At 34.6% G+C, this 20,107-nt stretch overlaps 1 protein-coding gene across 1 annotated transcript in view; it reads right to left on the bottom strand.

Annotated features, from left to right (window-relative positions):
- LOC120318113 (adhesion G-protein coupled receptor G2-like) overlaps window positions 1-19,564 on the bottom strand; it is a 46,708-nt gene extending 27,144 nt beyond the window's left edge. Inside the window, exons 1-9 of the mRNA XM_039365399.1 lie at window positions 19,527-19,564; window positions 16,323-16,379; window positions 15,861-15,931; window positions 15,134-15,198; window positions 6,001-6,040; window positions 5,477-5,511; window positions 5,260-5,357; window positions 4,156-4,222; window positions 2,686-3,149 (exon numbers count right to left, since the gene is read on the bottom strand). Coding sequence (XP_039221333.1) covers window positions 2,686-3,149; window positions 4,156-4,222; window positions 5,260-5,357; window positions 5,477-5,511; window positions 6,001-6,040; window positions 15,134-15,198; window positions 15,861-15,931; window positions 16,323-16,379; window positions 19,527-19,554 — 925 coding nt within the window. The 5' untranslated portion in view covers window positions 19,555-19,564. The remainder of the gene's footprint in view (window positions 1-2,685; window positions 3,150-4,155; window positions 4,223-5,259; window positions 5,358-5,476; window positions 5,512-6,000; window positions 6,041-15,133; window positions 15,199-15,860; window positions 15,932-16,322; window positions 16,380-19,526) is intronic.
- Between the last annotated feature and the right edge of the window lie 543 nt (window positions 19,565-20,107).

Here is a 20,107-nt window from a genome sequence, read left to right on the forward strand (position 1 = left end):
TACAAAGAAATAAGGAAGGACAATTACAACCCTGTGCTTATACTTCTAGGAAATTATCAGAGACTAAGCAAAAGTGGGCAGCTTGGGAGAAGGAGGCTTATGCTGTATGATGGGCTCTCCTAATATGGAGGCATTTCCTAGAGAGGAGTAAAATCCCATTTCAAGTATGGACTGATCATAAGAATCTTGAAGCTACGAAAACCCCCAGGAAATTCTCCCTTAAACATGCAAGATGGTCTCAACGTGTCCATTGTTTTGATTTCACTATTCATTATCTCCCTGGGGGAAAGAATTTCCTAGCTGACGCATTGTACAGATTACCACAATATAATAGCAAGAAAGCAGAAGTGACTAAACTATTTTTGCACCCTCATCAATTAGCAGCTCCTGTAACCACCAGAGCCCAGTTGAAACCTGTGGCTCCCCTTGAAAAGACTATTACAGGAGTTTAAAACTGCATTAGAGACCGATGAGTGGTTTCAAAACCACAATAACCTGCGTGTGTTAAAAGATGGACTAGCATGGATTGGGGAGAAACTTTATGTCCCAGCAGTTTTAAGGCTTAAAGTAATGAAAACAGGGCATGACTCAAAAACTGGATTTTGGATTTGTAAAAACTTTACATCTCATTAAAAGGCAGTTTTGGTGACCTGCTTTGAAAAAAGATATAGAAAGCTATGTAGCCAGCTGCCCCATGTGTGCAGTGGTTAAACGATGACAAGGAAAATCCCCAGAATTGCTTCAACCAGTAGCAAGTCTGTCAGCACCCTGGAGAGAGATCTCATAGATTTTATTGTAGAACTGCCTGAAAGTGCTGGAAACACTGTACTTTGAGTTGTAACAGATTTATTCTCTAGACAAGTGTATTTCATCCCATGCCCCAAGATCCCAATTGCAAAGAGCCTTGCCAAACTCTTTGTGCAGAATGTATATCGTTTTCATGGGGCCCCATAATGTATAATTTTACACAGAGGGGTTCAATTCACCTCTAAGTTCTGGAAAGCTTTTCTGGACTTGATGGGTTCTAGTCAAGGGCTATCATCTTTGCACCATCCTCAAACGAATGGAGGGACAGAGAGAGACTGAACTCAGTTCTAGAACAATACCTGAGATGTTTCATTAATTATCAAAAAGATAATTGGTCTGGCCTGTTACCATTTGCTGAGGTAGCTTATAACAATGCTGTGCATTCCAGTACAGGTTTTATTCCATTTCAAGTAGCTAATGGTCAAACATTTGTGGTCATGCCTGAACTTCCTGTCAAGAAGCCTGTAGTCAGGAAAGCTCTGAATGAAGCCAGAGAAGCCTATAAGGTTCAGGCCAATAAACAGAGGATGGAGCAAAAACCATATAAAGCTGGAGACCGAGTATACCTCTCCACAAAGTATTTGCAATCTTTAAAGCCATCTAAAAAATTAGGCCCTAAATTTGTAGGATCTTTCCCTATCAAATGCATCATCAATCCTGTGAATTAGACTTGCCAAAGAACCTATGGAAAATCAACCATTTTCCACTGCAGTTTACTCAAACCAGAGGTCACTTCTAACCTTAGGCCTCCTGCTCCTCAGGCGCCTACACCTATCATGGTTGAGGGTGAACAACACTTTGAGATTAAGGACATTTTGGACTGTCGAATACATCATGGGGTGACACAATACTCAGTAGCTTGGAAGAATCTCCCTTCTGCTCAGAATGAGTGGGTGTACAAGAGACATGTTAGAGCCCCTAAACTTCTAAGAAGTTCCATTCTCAATATCCTGATAAGCTTAATTAATGTGTATATATTGTTGTTCCCCTCCCCTTTCTGTCTTTTAGGTGGATTTCTCGTTCTTTTAGGGGGGCGTATGTCAGGTCCCCAAATCTTTATTGTCTCCCTTTTATATATATATATATATATATATATATATATATATATATATATATATATATATATATCGCTTTCTGCTTTTCTTCGTCCGCCTCTATCCACTTGAGAAAGGAATGTGTCTCCCTTATCAGGCGGTTACAAAGAAGCAAAACTGGAGAAGACCTTGAGATGCGTGCCAACTGTGCCAGTTTCCTTTTGAGACAATGCCTGTTTCAAGAGTTCTGTTTTCTTGGGTGGTTAGCTGGGGTGGGTCCTTATACATCCATTTTGATTTGGAAGCTTCCTCAAGCAGAAATGAGGATGGTTCAGTGAACTGCTTTTCCTGCTGAAATCAGCAATTGATGCTTTATTTAAAGTGAAGATATAGCTAATGACCATACGCTTGGGCAATGCTGCCCCATTTCTTTCTTGATAGAAATAAAATTAGGAAATTCATCAGAAAACAGAGATCAAAAATTTAATCAAGCAAATGTTGCCATCAATTATGGTAAGTGTTATGATTATAGATATTTATGTGGGAGTAGTCTGCATATCATGCCCATTCTTCAAAAAGTGTTTCTGACCTTACAGAAGCAGAGTATTTCCTGCTTTCATTAAAACAACTTGACATGAGCCTAAAAAAAGGTGCCACTATCTAAAGTTTTTCAGGAAGCTTGAAAAAAATTCGGTCTGTTTTTCTAATTAGCAGAGAACTGTGGTTGTATGAAATCAAAAGCACTTTCATTTCTGAAGTATGCACATCCCTAGTACTTCCACATACTAATCAAACTTCATGCATATATCAGAGTCACGATAGAAGATCCATTTAAATCGGTTACCTGTGCTTTTTTTACTTGGTCCTCCAATATCATTAGTGTAGATCATGGAAGAAGACATGGACATGATGGCCGAAGAAACTGATGTTGTATGCTGAGCATTAGATATGGTAGATATTGTGGGATATATTTCAGGAAAAGTAGTAATATCCTGAGCAGAATGTGTTGTAAAATCTGAATTAATTGTTTCAACCAAGGTTGAAGGAACAATTATATTGGTTGACTTTGTAGGAAATTCAGAAGAAAGCACTGTAGTTTGCTCAGTGAAAGAATTATGAGTAACATATATATTAGAAATATTTATTGTTGTAAGCTCAGTGAAAGGGGGTGTCAAAACAGTTGCTGATTCAGAGGATGATTCAGAGGAAAAGGCTTCATGCTGCATTGTAAAAGAGGAAGGACCTGCAGGTGAAACTGGAGAATCAGGAGTACTATGACCATTACAGGCAATTGGTTCATGAATATCACTATAAAAAAAACAGAATATTGGCATCGATTTAGTTGCAGCTTATACTTTTAAAACGATAAAGAAAAATCCAAATCTTTGTCTGCCCCATCTCTTCAAAGAATTTGATTATTATACTATTTGCTGTTTTATGCTTTTATTATTTTTACTATTTTTAATGAATGCTGCACAGTGTTATGGAGTTGGACAGCCTTCTAAAATTAATAAAATATGTTTATCATTAAAATAACCTAAAAGTCTATTTTTGCATGCCTTCAATAGCATTCTTTACTATATTTAATCATCAATTCTCATGTCAAGGGGTTCGGTAAAAATATATACTAAAGATTTTAGCTTTTCTATTGTCTCTTTTGAGTAGCATGTACAGGAAACAAAAAGACTAAAACATTTCCTCACTGCACAATCAATACGCAGATAAGCAGGAATAAACCCCAGACAAACAATAAACAATACCCTAATCAAAGAACTACCAACTCAGACAATCAAGTAAGCAGTAAGCAACAGCCTAAACAAGAAACTACCAAGGAGAAAACAATATCCCCTTTAATAAGTAAGCCACTTTAAAACAGAGAGCAAACCTCATTCCTTTCTAGCACTGAAAATGTTACCTAGTTCAGTAATGAAACATCTGTATTCAAATAACAAAGCTCAGAGAAGCACCAAGCTCTCCACAGTTCAATCATGAGCTACAGTATATGTATTCTATTGGTAGTAAGACTTGAAAAATATTCTGTCATCATACTAATTCTTCTTAGATGTATTTTAAAAATTATGCTTACTATACAATCAACTATTAAAGACTTAATTTTATCTTAGAATAGCAGTTACATCGGACTGTCTACTGGATAAGAAATTACCTCACCTTTGTCCCATCATCAGTTTATAAGACTATAAAGTATGTTACTTTTTCTATTTTTCCCCCTCTCAGTGCTGAGAATTATGGTGCACCAAATAATGAGCACGACAAGTAAACTCCAAACTTTCTAAATAAAGCAGGTTACACTTACCACTGAAGACGTTGCAACTCTTGGGCATTTGGACAAGAAAAAGGCTGCATGGAACAGCAGCATGATTCTGTAAACAACAAAGAATTATATGCACATACATATTAGTATTAATTAGTATATTGTGAAGGCTATTAAATGCTTTGATGGACTAACTTCTATTTGTCCTATAAAGTATTAGTCTTACATAGAATCATTATGCAATCAACATATCATGGAACTTCACAGTTGAAATTTGTTGTTTAGAACTAGATAGCTATAATATCTAATAACAACTACTGATAAGATTAGCCTTCACTTTGCATTAGCTTGTGAAATCTGCAGTATGCAATTAGCATCACTGTTATTTACTATGTCCACTATTACATCAGTACTCATAATAAAGTTAGCCTTCACAGATGAATCAAATGATGTTGCCATCATGTAAGATCCAACCCACATGTTTAATGGACAGGTTTGCAAGAGAAAAGCCTCAGCAGTTAATGGGCTGTCTTCCACTTCACTCAGGGTTCTTATACCTTATGTGTATTGCAGTACACACAAAGACTTTTATCCTGCTGTCATCTGTACTGAACCAGCTGGAGTCTTCAGAATATGACATCATTCAAATGGTGTCAATGGGCAATGGGGTTATATCTCTGTTACCAGGAAAGCAGGGAAGTTCAAAGAGGGAATATTTCAATTGGTGTCATGTCTGAATAAAGCAAATTTCTGTCTAAAGAGTAGACCTGTGCAAATAATTAAACAAACAAAGCACCTCTTTGGATCCACTCTTTGTAGGCATAAAGATTACAGTCATTTGAAGGCTTGACCCAGCTGCTCCAAAACTCTTTCAAACAACTGGATGACTTTGCCCGCAGGTGCTGTGCTTTGCTCAACAATTTATACAAAACTACTAAACAGCACTACAAGTATATTTTAAATGATATTCATAACTAAAAGAACTCAAAAATTATGTAATAGAATATGCAATATTGAAATAAAAATCCTGTTTTGGAAGACTTTTGATAGCTTTTTCATCATCTTAGTTTCAAAGACTGGGACAGATAAAACAAGCACCACTGTTACCAAGTAGGTCTAGAACAAAACTATTCATAATTTTCTTACCAATTAGATTTAGTTCTGCTTTTTCTTCTAACTCTGATACTATGTTGCTTATATTCATTCCTTTCTCCAATTTTATTATAAAAATACAGCTGACTATACTGCAAAGACAAGGAAAAAAGCTTAGGATTATTTTATTATAACAGCTTCTGATTAAAACTTCCAGTATTTTTAATACAAATATAATGCAATAATATTTGAGAAATGTTATAATACAAACCTCTGGTTTAAGTCATTACACTGAATGAGAGACGACTACAAGAGAACAAGATACAATGAAAATAAATTATTTGGTCCCACTGATATAGGCATTCTATACAGGTAGTCCTCAACTTACAACACTTCATTTAGGGACCATTCAAAGTAACAACATCACTGAAGAAAGTGACTTATGGCCGTTTTTCACACTTATGACTGTTGTAGCATCCCTTGGTCACATGATCAAATACTTGGCAACTGACTCACGATAGTTGCAGTGTCCCGGGATCATGTGATCACCTTTAGTGACCTTCTGACAAGCAAAGTCAATGGGGAAGCTTGATTCACTTAACCATGTTACTAACTTAACAACTGCAGTGATTCACTTAACTGTGGCAAGAAAGGTCATAAAATGGGGCAAAATTAACAACAGACTCGCTTAGCAACAGAAGTTTTGGGCTCAATTGTGGTTGTAAGTTGAGGACTACTTGTAATAAAAAAGACATTTACATATTTAATTATAGTATTATGTTATAAATTACTTACCTGACTTAGCCGTTGAAGTGTTTTATTGAAATCTGAAATACTAAAAGACATTTTTATTTGCTTAATCAAAAGTTCCAGATTTCATTTTCACTAGGAAACAGGTGGAAGCCAATTAAGTTCCACAAATTTCTCTGAACATGCAGTCTTACCATCCCCACATCTCATCCAATCCTAGGAATCTCCCCATTCTCCATAGCCAGGAACTATACAAGGACTGGGGAAAAAATAATGGGCAACTGAAGTACCACTTGCAGAATGATAATTCCAACTAGCATAATTGCGTATGTATATTGTAAGAAAGCAACCTACAAAAATTAATTTAAGTTTTATCAATATTTATAATAATTAGGACAAATATACTTCTATAACATAACAGCAAAATCCTGTGCCACTAGCGCCACATAAGATTTCTCAAAGAAGTACCTTTCCTATTTATTGCAATTTATAGTCTTTTCACTCCAGACTTTCCCTATTAGCTTTAGCCACACTCTTCCACTCCCCCATCTGCATGTCAATACAGTCTGCAAGATATATGAGTCCTAAAATTAAAAAAAAAATGCATGTTTCAGACTTCCGGTTTGGCATCATAGCGAGATGGGTGCAGGATGGCGGGGCTCTGCTTACCGCGGCCGATTTCACTCTGCTGGGGACCTGAAAGGGTCTAAAGTCGCTCTGGAGAGGCAACAAAGAAGGGGGGGGATCCTTGTTGATCACGGAGAGACAGCAGTCAATCCTTTTGATTCAAGGAAGCTCTCCTAACTAGCAGGGGAAAGACTGCCTGTATTTATGCGGCCAGTTAGAAGCTACTGACAACTGAGAAAAGCACTAATTAGCAAATCTGAACATCGTGGCTGGAACTGGGTGACAACATTACCTTTTCTCTACAACTTCAAAACCTTTTCTCTGGAAAATGATTTCCCAAAAGCAAAAAAAGCTCCCCAGATGAATGAGGGGCCACTGTCCCTTATGAGAAAGGAAGCAGCAATTTAATTTCTATTGGGGGGAAAAAAACAGAGAAGACTGCAACTTTAACTTGGAAATAATACAGAGACATAGTCTTGATAAATTTGGGGTTTGAGAGAACTCTTTGAGTTTTTTTTTCTTTCTTTCTCTTTGGAAAATAACAGTGAACTTTATGAAATAACTTGGGCTTAAAGGTAAAAAATGGACAGCTAATGACATCTAGTGGTCAGAGGTAGAATAAAGAAAAAAAGCTGAATTTTGTTATGACTGGAGTGAACTTGGTTTGAAGCCCAGATATAGATAACAAACTAGACTCTTTGATGTTCCTGGAAACTTTCACCTTTGTAGACTGTAGCTGGAAAAAGGGAAAAAACTTTTTGGGTTGTTTTTCTGCATGGTGGAAACTATAAATTACTTTGAAACAAACCTGCCTGGATTATAAACATTAATTGACTCACAGCTTTAAGAACTACCTAGAGACAGAAAGAAAATTGATTTCTTGGCTAGTTTCTTTTGGGGAGGTCCTATGGATTACTAACTGGAACAGCTGGATACTTTGGATTATAAAGCCTGGTTGACTGAAATTTGGGAGGGGGGAGTTTGAACTGAAGAGTCGTTGTAGACTGTGGCTTTTGGTTTTTTTCCTGTTGGACTTGATGCTGAGACACTGGTGGATTACAAATATCTTTTCTCTCACTATTTTTTTCTCCTTTCTTTGGTGGTGGATCTATAAATTGGACTATTGGATTACAAAGGCTATAGAACAGTGGTTCTCAATCTTTCTAATGCCCGACCCCATAATACAGTTCCCCATGTTGTGGTGACCCCCAACCACTTATACATCACTGGGTGCCAGGGGCGTGGCTAAGAAAAGGGGGAAAAAATGGCGGACAGCCTTGTTTGGCGACCCCCGTGAAATGGTCGTTCAACCCCAAATGGGGTCCCGACCCACAGGTTGAGAACCACTGCTATAGAACTACACGAACTATTTGGGACAATTTAAAATACAAATGGGAGTTTAAATATTGTATTGTGATATTATTTATAAGATTGCTTGTTTTCTATAAAACTGACAACAATGATAGAAAAGTTTGAGGGAGGAGCAAAAATTAGTGTTCCAAGCTTGACTAAAACAGGCAAGAAACCCGCCTCAGCACTGTCTTCTGGTGCCCCCAGCCTGGTTTACCAGAGATCAATTGACACAATGCTCCAGCAAGAAAAAAACTAACAATTTTCAGAAAGAAATGCAGACCACATTACAATTAATACAAGAGGTGATAACTTCACATAAAGAAGACACAAGAAAAAATCATGATGAGACAAAAGACAACTTTAGTAAAATAAATGAAAAAATTCACAATTTAAACTCACAATTAGAAAATTTTCAACAAATGATCATAAAAAATGAACAAAGAATTCAGAAAGTAGAAGACAAATCAGAGGAAACTGACCAAAAGATGGAAGAAATAAAAGAAGAAAACCAAAGGATGATACAGGTTAATAAAGATTTGGAGGATTCAGTGACAATTCTAGAAATGGACATGGCATCTTATTTCTTAAGATTTCAGAATATAGTGGAAGACAAATAAGACCTGATGATAGAGCTGCTAGCAGATGCTTTGAAAATTGGGAAACAGGAAATGAAAGGAGAGATAGATCAAACATTTAGAGTCAATTCAAGTTATGCAAGAAGACACAGACTTCCCAGAGAGGTACATGTTATATTCGTGAAAAAATCAACAAGAGACGAGATACTGAGAAGAGTGAGAGAGGATCCATTGCAGTATAAAGAAAAGAAAATTGTAGTCTTGAAACAGGTTCCTAGAAGGATAAGAGATTCACAAAAAGAATATCAATTTTTGACCAAAAAAATTAATTGAAAAAGGAGTGAACTTTTTTTTGTAATATATTTTATTGATTTTTTAGAAAAACATAAATCACTTAATAATTAGTGAACAGTGTGTTGTCTGGGTTACATCTGTAAAACAATCATTAACAATTGATTTCTATAATCCATAATCCACATAATGGTTTTAGTTGATTTCCTCTTTTCCCAAAATATGCTCTTTTGCAAACATTGAATTAATACAATTCTCATTGTTTTGATAGATAACAATATATTCCCAATATTCCTAAAAATAATAATCACATCAATATAATATTTCTTTTCTATGCAATCATTCTGGTTGCCTTATCATAGATCTTATTACAGTCCTTATTTTAGTTTGTTTCTCCCACCAAATTCTAGATATTCTTACTGATTAAGATTTTCTCAAAAATTAATTACATTTAAAAATTTAACTCTATTTTTCCATATGAACCATCTCACACTTTTACATTTCTTAAGGAATAGATAAAATAATGAAAAAAGAAGAAGAAAGGAGAGCAAGAATTAAGAAACATAAAAAATAACATACTACTTGAAATATATATCCCTCCTAAGCTAATATATATTTATTTCCTATTTTTTTAATTATTTTTAACATAATTAAAAATATGCTTAATCTTTAAATACTCCATTTAATACATCTAGTCATCTAGTCCTTTAACTCTTATTCAAAACATTTTATTCATTATAATTTTCTTAAATTCAATCACATTTAAGTATCTAAAACATTTCCTTTATCTAAGTCATTTCAACTTTTTTATATTATTCATATCGAGAAAGAGAACAAAAAGGGGAAAAAAGTATACTATATTATTTAAGGAATTCATCCCTCTCAGAATGACATATATATTCCAAAACTTTTCTATTTCTTTAACCATATTCAAACAAATGTTTCTTTTTTAAGTATTCTCTTTGGTAAGTCCCATCATCTATTTTCTTGGTTTCCACTTTAGTCTTTTGCCTTTGCCCAGTATCTTTCTTAATCAATGTATTTTGCTGAATCAAAAGATTTTTCCGTATGTTCGTAAATGTTATTGTAGATATAATAAGTAAATCAGGTGAAGCGTCTTTGTACGGGGCTTCTGCCTTTCCATGTTTGTTGAAAAACTTTTTTTCCCTTTCTCTCCAATGTTCCTGACATCTCTACAGTCCATTTTATCCAATCTGTTTTCTTGTCCTCAGATTTATTTTGTAGTCTTAAGGGATAAGTTATTTTTTCCAATTTTGTGAATTTTCCCCCACTAGGATTAAATCATGTTTCCTTGTTTTGTTAAGTTCCATCTTTAAGTCTCTATTCTCAATTCTATATCCATTTATCTGTTTTATCTGCTTCTTCTCTGTTGTTGTTTTCTGGGAATTTTTTGTTGTAAAGTTAATTTAGAAATAGATTGATTTATATTTTCAAAGTTATTTTGGATTTCTTTGTGGTTTAAAGTCATTGTTGTTTGAATTAGTTGCAGTATACTATATATCTCCTCCTGTGAAGTATTTATGTTTTCTTGATACGTTCTTTCTACATGTCTCTGATCCATGATGGCCAAGAATTTGAGTTTTGCTCTTCCTTTCTTTTCTCTGCAAATAGCTTGAGAGTTCCAACTAAATAGATATTTGAAATCCAAATAGTTCAAAAAAGATTTTTTTTCTGAAATTTATAATTCTCTCTTTGTCTACATCCCAGATTGTCTTTTTTTGTCACAGCTGTTCTTTGTTGTTAAAACTTTGAAGATCACAAACACAGATTAGCTTTATCCCAGGTGTTGCCAAGTTTTATATTAAAGTCATAGCTGTCATAGTCTTCATCCACTACTAGGTGTCAGCAACTATTTGTTTTTCAATTTCCAAAATGAACAATTATCATTAAAATGAGAATCTTAACCATTCAAACAATTTTAGATTTATCCAGATTTAAGTTTTAAATTTCAGATTTTATATTTATTTCACTTCTATATATTTTGATCCTTCATAAAAAGATTAATTCGCTGCTTCCGTTAGTATAAAGGTGAGGCGGAAATCCCCCTCCTTCCCTTTTGGAGGTATTTTGCTTCTTGGGGATCTTTTCCATGAAATTAAATATAGAATAGAAAAGAGAAGATCGAATTTCTCACCCAGTTTCAAACACGCTGTTCACAGTTGTGCTGGTTAGTGTTTTTGGCCTTCGGTTGCTAGTAGCTTGGGCTGGTCAATGCAATATGGCCAGATTTTCTCCTGTCGGGTTAGAAGGCTTTCCCCAAGTCGAACGGAATGGCCGCCGCTATTCCAGAATCGCTGGAGCACCCTTTTTTCTTCATTGCCTTTCCGGGGTGACTTAGACCATTTAGGGTCCCCAGGCAGGGCGAAATTAGCCACAGGGGTGCAGAGAATCTGCAACCCTGCGACCAGTCGCTACCGCGCAAAATCGGAAGTCCAGAAAAAGGAGTGAACTTTAGATGGCTGCTCCCGGAAGGGATTCTAATCAACTGGGATTCTAAGAGATACAGACTATGGAATTCTATGAGAGATACAGACCTTTCTTTGAAGAAAAATGTTCAGAATTTCAGACAAGGAATGTAGAAAGCAGGGAGAGGTTGCACCAGAAGAGGTAGCTGCACTAAGAGAAGAAGAAGAAATAGAAAATATAGATCAAGAAGAAGGGGCAAAGGCAAGAGAACAAAGACAGACAAGAACAACTAGGAGAATAAAACCTAAATATAATTAAAGAAAATGGAGAAGGAAAACAGGATCCTCTCAATGGATTGAATTCAAATGGATTGAATTCCCCATCAAAAAGGAAATTTTTTTTCATACGACTACAAAAATTAAAAATGGATATAGTCTGCCTTCAAGAAACACGTATAAAAAGACAACACTATAAACTTTTGGAATGCCCCAAAATTGGGAAACTTTACTTCTCATCAGCACAACAAAAGAAAAGAGTAGTTTTATATATTAAAGAGACAGTGGACTCCAAACAAGTCTATGCAGATGAAGAAGGAAGAATATTAATGGTGGAAATAATGATAAATCATAAACAGATAGTGATGATAGCAATATATGCACCAAACAACAAACAAGAAGAATTTTACCAAAAACTACATAAGAAAATAGTGGAAACAGAATATCAAAACATTTGTTTGTTAGGAGATTTCAATGAAATACAGACAGAAAACTAGACTATAAAAGCAGTAAAATAGGGAAAAAAGGAAGAAATATAACACCTAAGGCCTTTTTCAAAATGGCAGAAGAAATTTGTATACAGGATATGTGGACAGAAAAAAAAAATCCCCCAAAATCTCAGAATACATTTTTTTTGAATAGGCACAAATCATGGTCTAGAATTGGCATGATATGGCTATCCTCTGAACTAAAAATGAATATACATGAGACTGAGATAGAAACCAATATATGGGCAGACCATAATCTGATAAAGATGACCTGGAGAGGAACAAAGAAAAAGCTCAGATGGTTGTTGAATCAAGCTTTATTAAAAGAGAAAGAATTTACACAAATAGCAGTAAAGGAAATGGAATTTTTTTTAAAGAAAACAAGAAAGAAGAGACAAAACGTTTGGGTCACAGCCAAAGCATACTTTAGAGATTTAGCCATAATGTATATGGCAAAAAAGAATAAGGAAAAACAACAACAAACAAAGTTAAAGGAAGACCTTAAAAAACTGGAACTAGAATTACAAATAGACCCACAAAAGAAAACTTGTAAAAAGCAAATGGAGATAATAAAACACAAACTAAACTTAATAGAAGCTGAAGAAATGGCCCAACAAATTAAAAAGGCAAAACAAAACTTCTTTGAAAATGCTAATAAACTGGGTAGATGGATAGCTTATAAATTGAAAAAAGAAAAGGAGAAGAAATTGATAAATAAACTACAAGATGGGAAAGGATGTCTACAATTTCAAAATGAAACAATAAAAAATAAAGAATTTTATGAAAAATTATATGATATAGAAGAAATCTCTAAGGAAAAAATAACGCGATATATGGAAAAAGCTAAATTACCAAAAATACCTGAACATCCAGATTCAGCCATAGTTTCATTCAATACAGCATTAACCTTGTGAACTCTCAAGCTGCCTTCTTCCGTTATATATTCAAGATGGACAGTATTTAATATTTATTTGTTATATATATGTAGGGGTGTGGGTCTATACATATGTTGTACATAGTATGTTTAGGTGTGTGTCATATATGTGTTTCACTTTGAGAGCGGGCAACTAAATTTCATTTTTGATGTGTACTATTGTGCCCACAGTAAAAAAAATGACAATAAAGGTTATCTTATCTTATCTTATCTTATCCTATTCTATTCTATCCAACAATTTTCCCAGTGAGTTTATCTCCATTTTCTACAAAGTGAAAGATAGGATTCAGAAAGAAGAGAAATGGAGGAGATGCTGATAAGAGGAACAATCAGGTTCTAAATATCCAAAATCTGGAGACAAAGATAATCTCATTTCCAATTATAATGAACTCTGAACCTTGCTGAAACTCAAAAACCCATATAAGGAAATAATGTAGCTACTTTCATTACTTTAGTACACATTTATTTGGCAGATTCTGTTTGTAGTTATTGTCTTCCTTCATTTTATGCTATATTTCACCTTTCCAGTTAATTCCATTTTAAATGTAGAAATTTGGCTTGTTTAATATGGGAATTTCTTATTACAGTAAAATATGTGCTTCAGGGTTGATGAAGCATTTATTGAGTTCTATAATTCTGTGCTAGAGGCAATTAAATCCAGAGATCTTTCTGCCTAATATGCCTAATGCTGGGCTAAAGGCAGAAATCTGTGTAGAAAAGCTGGAGAGGCTAAGAGGCAACAGGAGGTTTAGTCTAAGCAGTGGTACCTTACTGGAATTATCTGTCAGGGAGATTTTAAATTACTGTCCCTCCTGATTTGAAAAGGGATCTTGTGATTATCGACAAAGGGGATCACTAGAAAAAACAAATATGCAATATAAATAGTAATTTAACTATCCATTTTTCACTTATGAGTGGGGATATTTGCCTATTTAGTAATCAAAACTAAAGCATCTAATTTCTATTGTGGATACTCCAACCTTTCCGGGCTCGCAGACTGGAGGGAAGGAGAACAGCTTCAAAATTGGTGTGTGTGTGCACGCATGGGGCCATGCACACTGGCATGGCACTAGTAGCTCTGTTTGCGCATGAGGCATGTGCTGGCACGTGTGCATGTGCGAACAGCCGCACACCTCCCACAGCAGCTAGCAGCCTGTTCACACATGCACAAATGGGCCACGCAAACCACCCGGGCTAGCGGTGCATGCACAAATGGGCTGTGGACATCCGCCCCACACTAGCATCCCTGTTTATGCCTATGTGTATGCGCAAATGGGGATGCGGGCGCTAGCACAAATGGAGGGAATGCGCACCCAAGCATGTAGGCACCAGTCAGCCATTTCCACAGCCCACTGGCCAAGAGCCTGCGGCTCAGTCCCAGGCCGTGGACCATAGGTTGAGGACCCCTGCTATATAACAAATAGCCCCAACTTTTGTTGATGAGAGTAGAAGAAATTTTTCCTTAAGTATTACTTGAGATCTCTTACATTGCTCCATCCCTAAACCAGGCAAGTGTGCTAGTTTCAATGTGAATTCCACTAAACTGTTTATTTTTTTATTGCTAATTACAAAGTTATAAGAAAAGGTAAAATATCTTTACTTGAAGTCAAGGATTCTATATCATTGTTTAAGATTAAGATAAGGTTTTAAAAAGTAATTATTTTAGGAAGTACTGTGCCCTCATTTATTATTTCAATTGTTTACTGAACAATAAGGAACAGGAGAAAATAGCCAAAATTTAGGAAAAGTAACATTCTTCCATGATTCAAGAAAAGGTTAGGATACCAAGTAGTTTTTTAAAAGATAACTATGTAACTATATATGTAGCCATTGCATAGTAGTTCCAAAACAAATTAGAAAAGGACCATTCAGTGAAAAATGACATAGCCAGGCAGAAAACCAACACCAACACACCAATCAAATACATATAAAAGTATGGTGAATATCTATACTGAACATTGCATATTAGCACTGCTGATTTCACTGAAAGTAAACTGGTATACGTGGATAATCTTATATCTGCAAAGGACTTGTGATGAAGAGGCATGAAATTAATTTGGCAGTATGTAAATAGATTGTAGTAAACCAGAAGTGATAAATTTAAAAGTTTTTTTTTCTTCCAAATGTATTAAAACACAAAAGTATTTTAAAGATGACTTGCATGCAACACTGGCAAGGAAGAAAGATCTATATTTTTAAAGTACTCACTTGATTTCTGGTTGGGTTGAATAAACTTTTAACTGGTACAGATTAGTGTTATTGCCAGGATATTTCTAAAAACAATATGGAACTCATAAATACATTATACTTTTATATATTGTCTGCATCTAGAGAATATAATGGGCATAGCAGCATAATATGGCCTGATAGGGCACAGATTATTAATTATTATTCATAGCAAAGAATGTATTGTGAATGAAACCTAACAAAATTTTAATTACAGAATGAGTAAATTATAATACAAAGCAATTATTCCATTCCAGGGGACCAAGCAGAGGCAAATTTATTTTCAGTACTATTTACCACTTACTTTATGTCTAGACAGTTAATGTCAACTGTAACTCTTTTAATTATGCAACATTAGGATTGTGACAATGGTTAATAACCCCAATAAAAAGAGCCGAGGTGGCGCAGCAGTTAGAGTGCAGTACTGCAGGCCACTTTAGCTGACTGTGTTCAGCCGGTCAGCGGTTCAAATCTCACCGGCTCAAGGTTGACTCAGCCTTTCATCCTTCCGGGGTAGGTAAAATGAGGACCCAGATTGTTGGGGGCAATGTAAATATATATATATATACATTGCTTACTGGTGTACACCGCTTAGAGAGTGCTTGCCCTTAAAGCGGTATATAAGTCTCATAAATAAATAAATAAATAAATAAATAAATAGGAAACTGAAGTTTGGTCACAAAATAACAACAATAATAAGGACTCTTACTACTGTTAGGTTATATGAAGTATCTGAATTGTTTTCACGAATTTGAAATTTTGTACTGCCCATGTAGAAAACTGAAAAAGAAGAGAGAGAAAAAACTTTTGCATTAGGAATAATTTTGGTTTAGAAATTAAAGCATATATTTTAGTAAAATAAGAAAGAATATATTTTCTCTTTTATTCTTTAGCTTCCTTATGTGATTATACACTGATATTCTGTCCTTCGCATAGAAAGAAAGTTTGAGGATAAATACTTCTATATAGTGTTTGTCCTCATTTCGTTATATGACAAACTATAATCTGATATTATAAGAACCAGCTTGCATGATCACATATCCTCCTTTCTACATTCTCTGTGCAGGAAAGCAAGGCAAGGACCTTTAAATCTAAAACAGAAGTGAAGCCAAACAACACAATAGTCTATTAAACATATTTGATATCAAGTAAAAAAATTAAGAATACTAACCTGAGTCTTTACAGATATCTGATAACTTACACACTTTCTTATATAAAATGTTTGCTCCTACAAAACATGAGTAAAAAAAGGAATTTGCATTTTTATATAATCGGTACACTTTTCCTAACTTAAAATAGCTCCTAGCATGGAACCAAAATATGAGTATTGCATGTGTCACTTTTTAAAATGAGCTAGGTCCAATATTATAAATCCAGCTAAATACATGAATTCCAAACGCAAAAGAATGGAATTGCTTACAAAAAAATAAGAGCAACAGGGAAAATCATGGTATCTTGGCTTACAAAGTTGTCTTTAGATTAAAGATTCTTATTTATACAAAACAACATAAGAATGCTGGGGATAAAACTGGGCTTTAGTTAACACTTGTAAATTTTGGACAAAATGTGTTAAAATGGAGTTTTAGCAGGGAATGCTTCATGTAGCATAGGATAACTGAAACTAATAACTACAGTATCTGATTTTTTTAAACATTAGCTTCAGTTAGCAGAAGTTCTTATAGGCATAGGAAATCAATATTTATTGGCCCATCTGTTAACATCAGATGAATGATTGCAATTTAGATTGTAACATGAACATATGGTAAACCTAATGAATTAATGACATGAGATAAAAATGAAATAAAATTTAGACAGACAGGCAGAATATTTTTCTGACACTAAGAGATGGAGGATAAATGAAATAGAACTGAATATTGGTCTTGCTTTTGTAGATGTTTGCTTTGAACAAGATTTCAGCCTATCTATTGATGCATTCATATGCAAAGGAATTAATCTGATTTAATTCATGGCTGATTTAACTGTTTATGATGAAAGATCAAAGGATTTAATAAAGGCTGCAACAGAACAGACTTTTATTTGATAACATGAAGAGAGGATCTGGGAAGAAAATGGACATGAAGTAAAAGTAGAATGATATATGGAATCATTACAGAAAGAGAAAGTCCATATATAAAAGTATTAGAAGACAGAAGAATCCTTCAACAGAAAAAAAAATTAAATTAAGGAAAGATTAATTGGAAGTTCCTTGGGAAAAAAAGAAAATAATTCTTTTATAAAAAGCCCACAGAAATATATTAATGTAAAGTATATTTGTATTAAACAAAGTATAGCAAGGAAATTTATTTGTTTAGCCCAAAGCACATTAAAGGGAAGTATAAAAATGATGCTTGGTGGAATGATGAAATGAAATTGATTGTAAATGAGGAAAATTGTATATAAGAAAATGATTCCTCCGTCATGAGAAGCAACCAACTTGAGCATTTGGAGTATTTATCAATTTTATTTCCTCCTGACTTTTGGTAGATTTCCTTTATAGCAGATGTCATGAATTTTATTTGTTATGCCATCCTTGTTGCCATGCAATGAGCAAGCAACCTAAAGTAATGCTTTACCTCTTCTTTTTTCTAAGCAGGATTTTCAAACATTGAACTATCCTGTGTCAAAGATTTAAATGCCTCTCTGTTTGTAAATGATATGCTTTTTAAGATGGTTTACCTAATTTCCTGTTGTGGCATTGCCTCTGCCCTGAGATAATCATCTGTTAATTCAACAAGTTTTCTAAAGTCCATTGGTGACCTAGCCCAAGACTGTCTTAACTACCCGTAAATGCCGGCGTATAAGGCGACTTCCGCGAGCGCTGAAATCGGCGCCAAAGACGGGGGTCGTCTTATACGCCGAGTCGTCTTATACGCCGGAAATACTGGTAGTTTCTGGTGTATAAGATGACGTTCTAGGAATGCGGCTCGGCGATAAAGACGGGGGTCGTCTTATACGCTGGGTCGCCTTGTACGCCGGCATATACGGTATATCTTTTGTACATGGGGACTCACAATTTCATTTGTTCCTTCCTTCCTTCCTTCCTTCCTTCCTTCCTTCCTTCCTTCCTTCCTTCCTTCCTTCCTTCCTTCCTTCCTTCCTTCCTTCCTTCTAGTGATGACATAATAGCAAGTGTTCCAATATCTAAAGGTTTATGACAAAAAAGAGGGGGTCAACCTATTCTCCAAAGCATCTGAAGGCAGAACAAGATGCCATGGATAGAAACTAATCAAGAAGAGAAGCAGCCTACAACTAAGGAGAACATTCCTGACAGTTAGAACAATTAATCAGTGGAATGGCTCGCCTCCAGAAGTTGTGGATGATCCATCACTGGAAGTTTTTAAGAAGAGATTGGACAACCATTTGTCTGAAATGGTATAGGGTTTCCAGCTTGAGCAGGGGGTTGGACTAGAAGGTCTCCAAGGTCCCTTCCAACTCTATTATTCTGTTATCCTGTTAATCCTTTGATTATTATGGAATTTACTAGATTCAGAAGAGGAGGGAGAGGCCAAAAAAAAAAAGAATAAAGTGATAAGAGTGGAGACTGGCAAGTGGAAACCGGCTTTTCCAAGGCATCGTTTAAACATTCAATAATTGTTCAGCTTCATGGTTGCAAAGTGCTATGCCAATTATCTTTTAATTTGGAAAGGCAGGTGGAAGAAAATTTGGTGTTTAAATCCATGTTGTGTGGGCTATCAATACTTGAGTACAGTACACCTACAACTGCACTTAAATTATTTTAATCTATAGTGCAATAAAGATTTTGAATTTACTGAGCTGTGTCTGCCAGTCTACTCTTAGTCAATCCAAGAAATTAAGCTAAACTGTGAAGTGTTAGGATTTATTGTGATTTATTGTGGAGTCCTAATCAAGGGTTCCTGATATAAAGATGGTTTGAAAGGATAAAAAGAAATGGAAGGATATAGTGAATGGTGTTGGTGTAAACTAAATGTAATTAAATTGCTTTTTCTTTTTCTTTTCCTATCTTCAGGTATTGCAATATCCACTATCAAAACTTTTTCGCTTTCTTATTGACAATTGTTAATGTATTAAGGAAGATGGGTACTTTGGCATATAATATACCAGATTCAACTGTAGTTGAAAAGAATAAAGTATGGATAGTTGATGTGGTAATACCATGGTCCATAGCAAAAAGCCTTGAATGGCAGTTAGTTAGGAAATACGTTCACTGGCAAAATTTTCATTTGTCAATTACAAAAGGCCACACTGCTTCGATCCACACATAGACTAGTGATATATTTTAGAGCATCCTAAGTTCTTGGGAAAAATTTAATGTGAATGAAAATCAATACCAGCTACAGAATTGGCAGCAGTGAATTCACAATGTTATGTATCATAATAATAATAATATACATACCATCTATTTTTGAAAAGTCAAGTTCCATTATATTTGTTGTTTCTAAGGAAAAATGAAATGAGATAATGTTTAATAAATTATACTGTACAGTTCTAGAATTATATAAAATTATACTTTTTGTCATACAATATTGATTTTCACTTACAATGATATACTAATATATCATTAATATACACACATATTTTATATATAGTATTAATAATATATATTAATAATATATGATTATTATACTGATATTAACAATAGTAAATGTAAAAATTAAGCTATTTAAGCAGATTGATAAGATATTAAGGAATTGTCTATGGGAAGGCCAATCCTTAGATACACAAAAATGTGGAATACAACTGTATCAAGGATTATGGCTGTAACAAGTGGGACTCATTGTTAAGAAATATTACTTTTCAATACTGGAAAGAGAACATGATTCTAAATTTATAGTCTTGAACTATGTGTTCACTTGGTGCTTTTGAACTGGCACTATTGAATTTAGTCTAATTTATCATTGTGTATTAAGGTTTAATTACTGAGCTGAAAGATTATTTCAAATATTTCATTCATATATTTTTGTTGTTTCCTTTTTT

Source organism: Crotalus tigris, unplaced genomic scaffold (genome assembly GCF_016545835.1).
Source record: "Crotalus tigris isolate CLP2741 ecotype Arizona unplaced genomic scaffold, ASM1654583v1 scf7180000020065.321141, whole genome shotgun sequence".
NCBI lineage: Eukaryota > Metazoa > Chordata > Lepidosauria > Squamata > Viperidae > Crotalus > Crotalus tigris.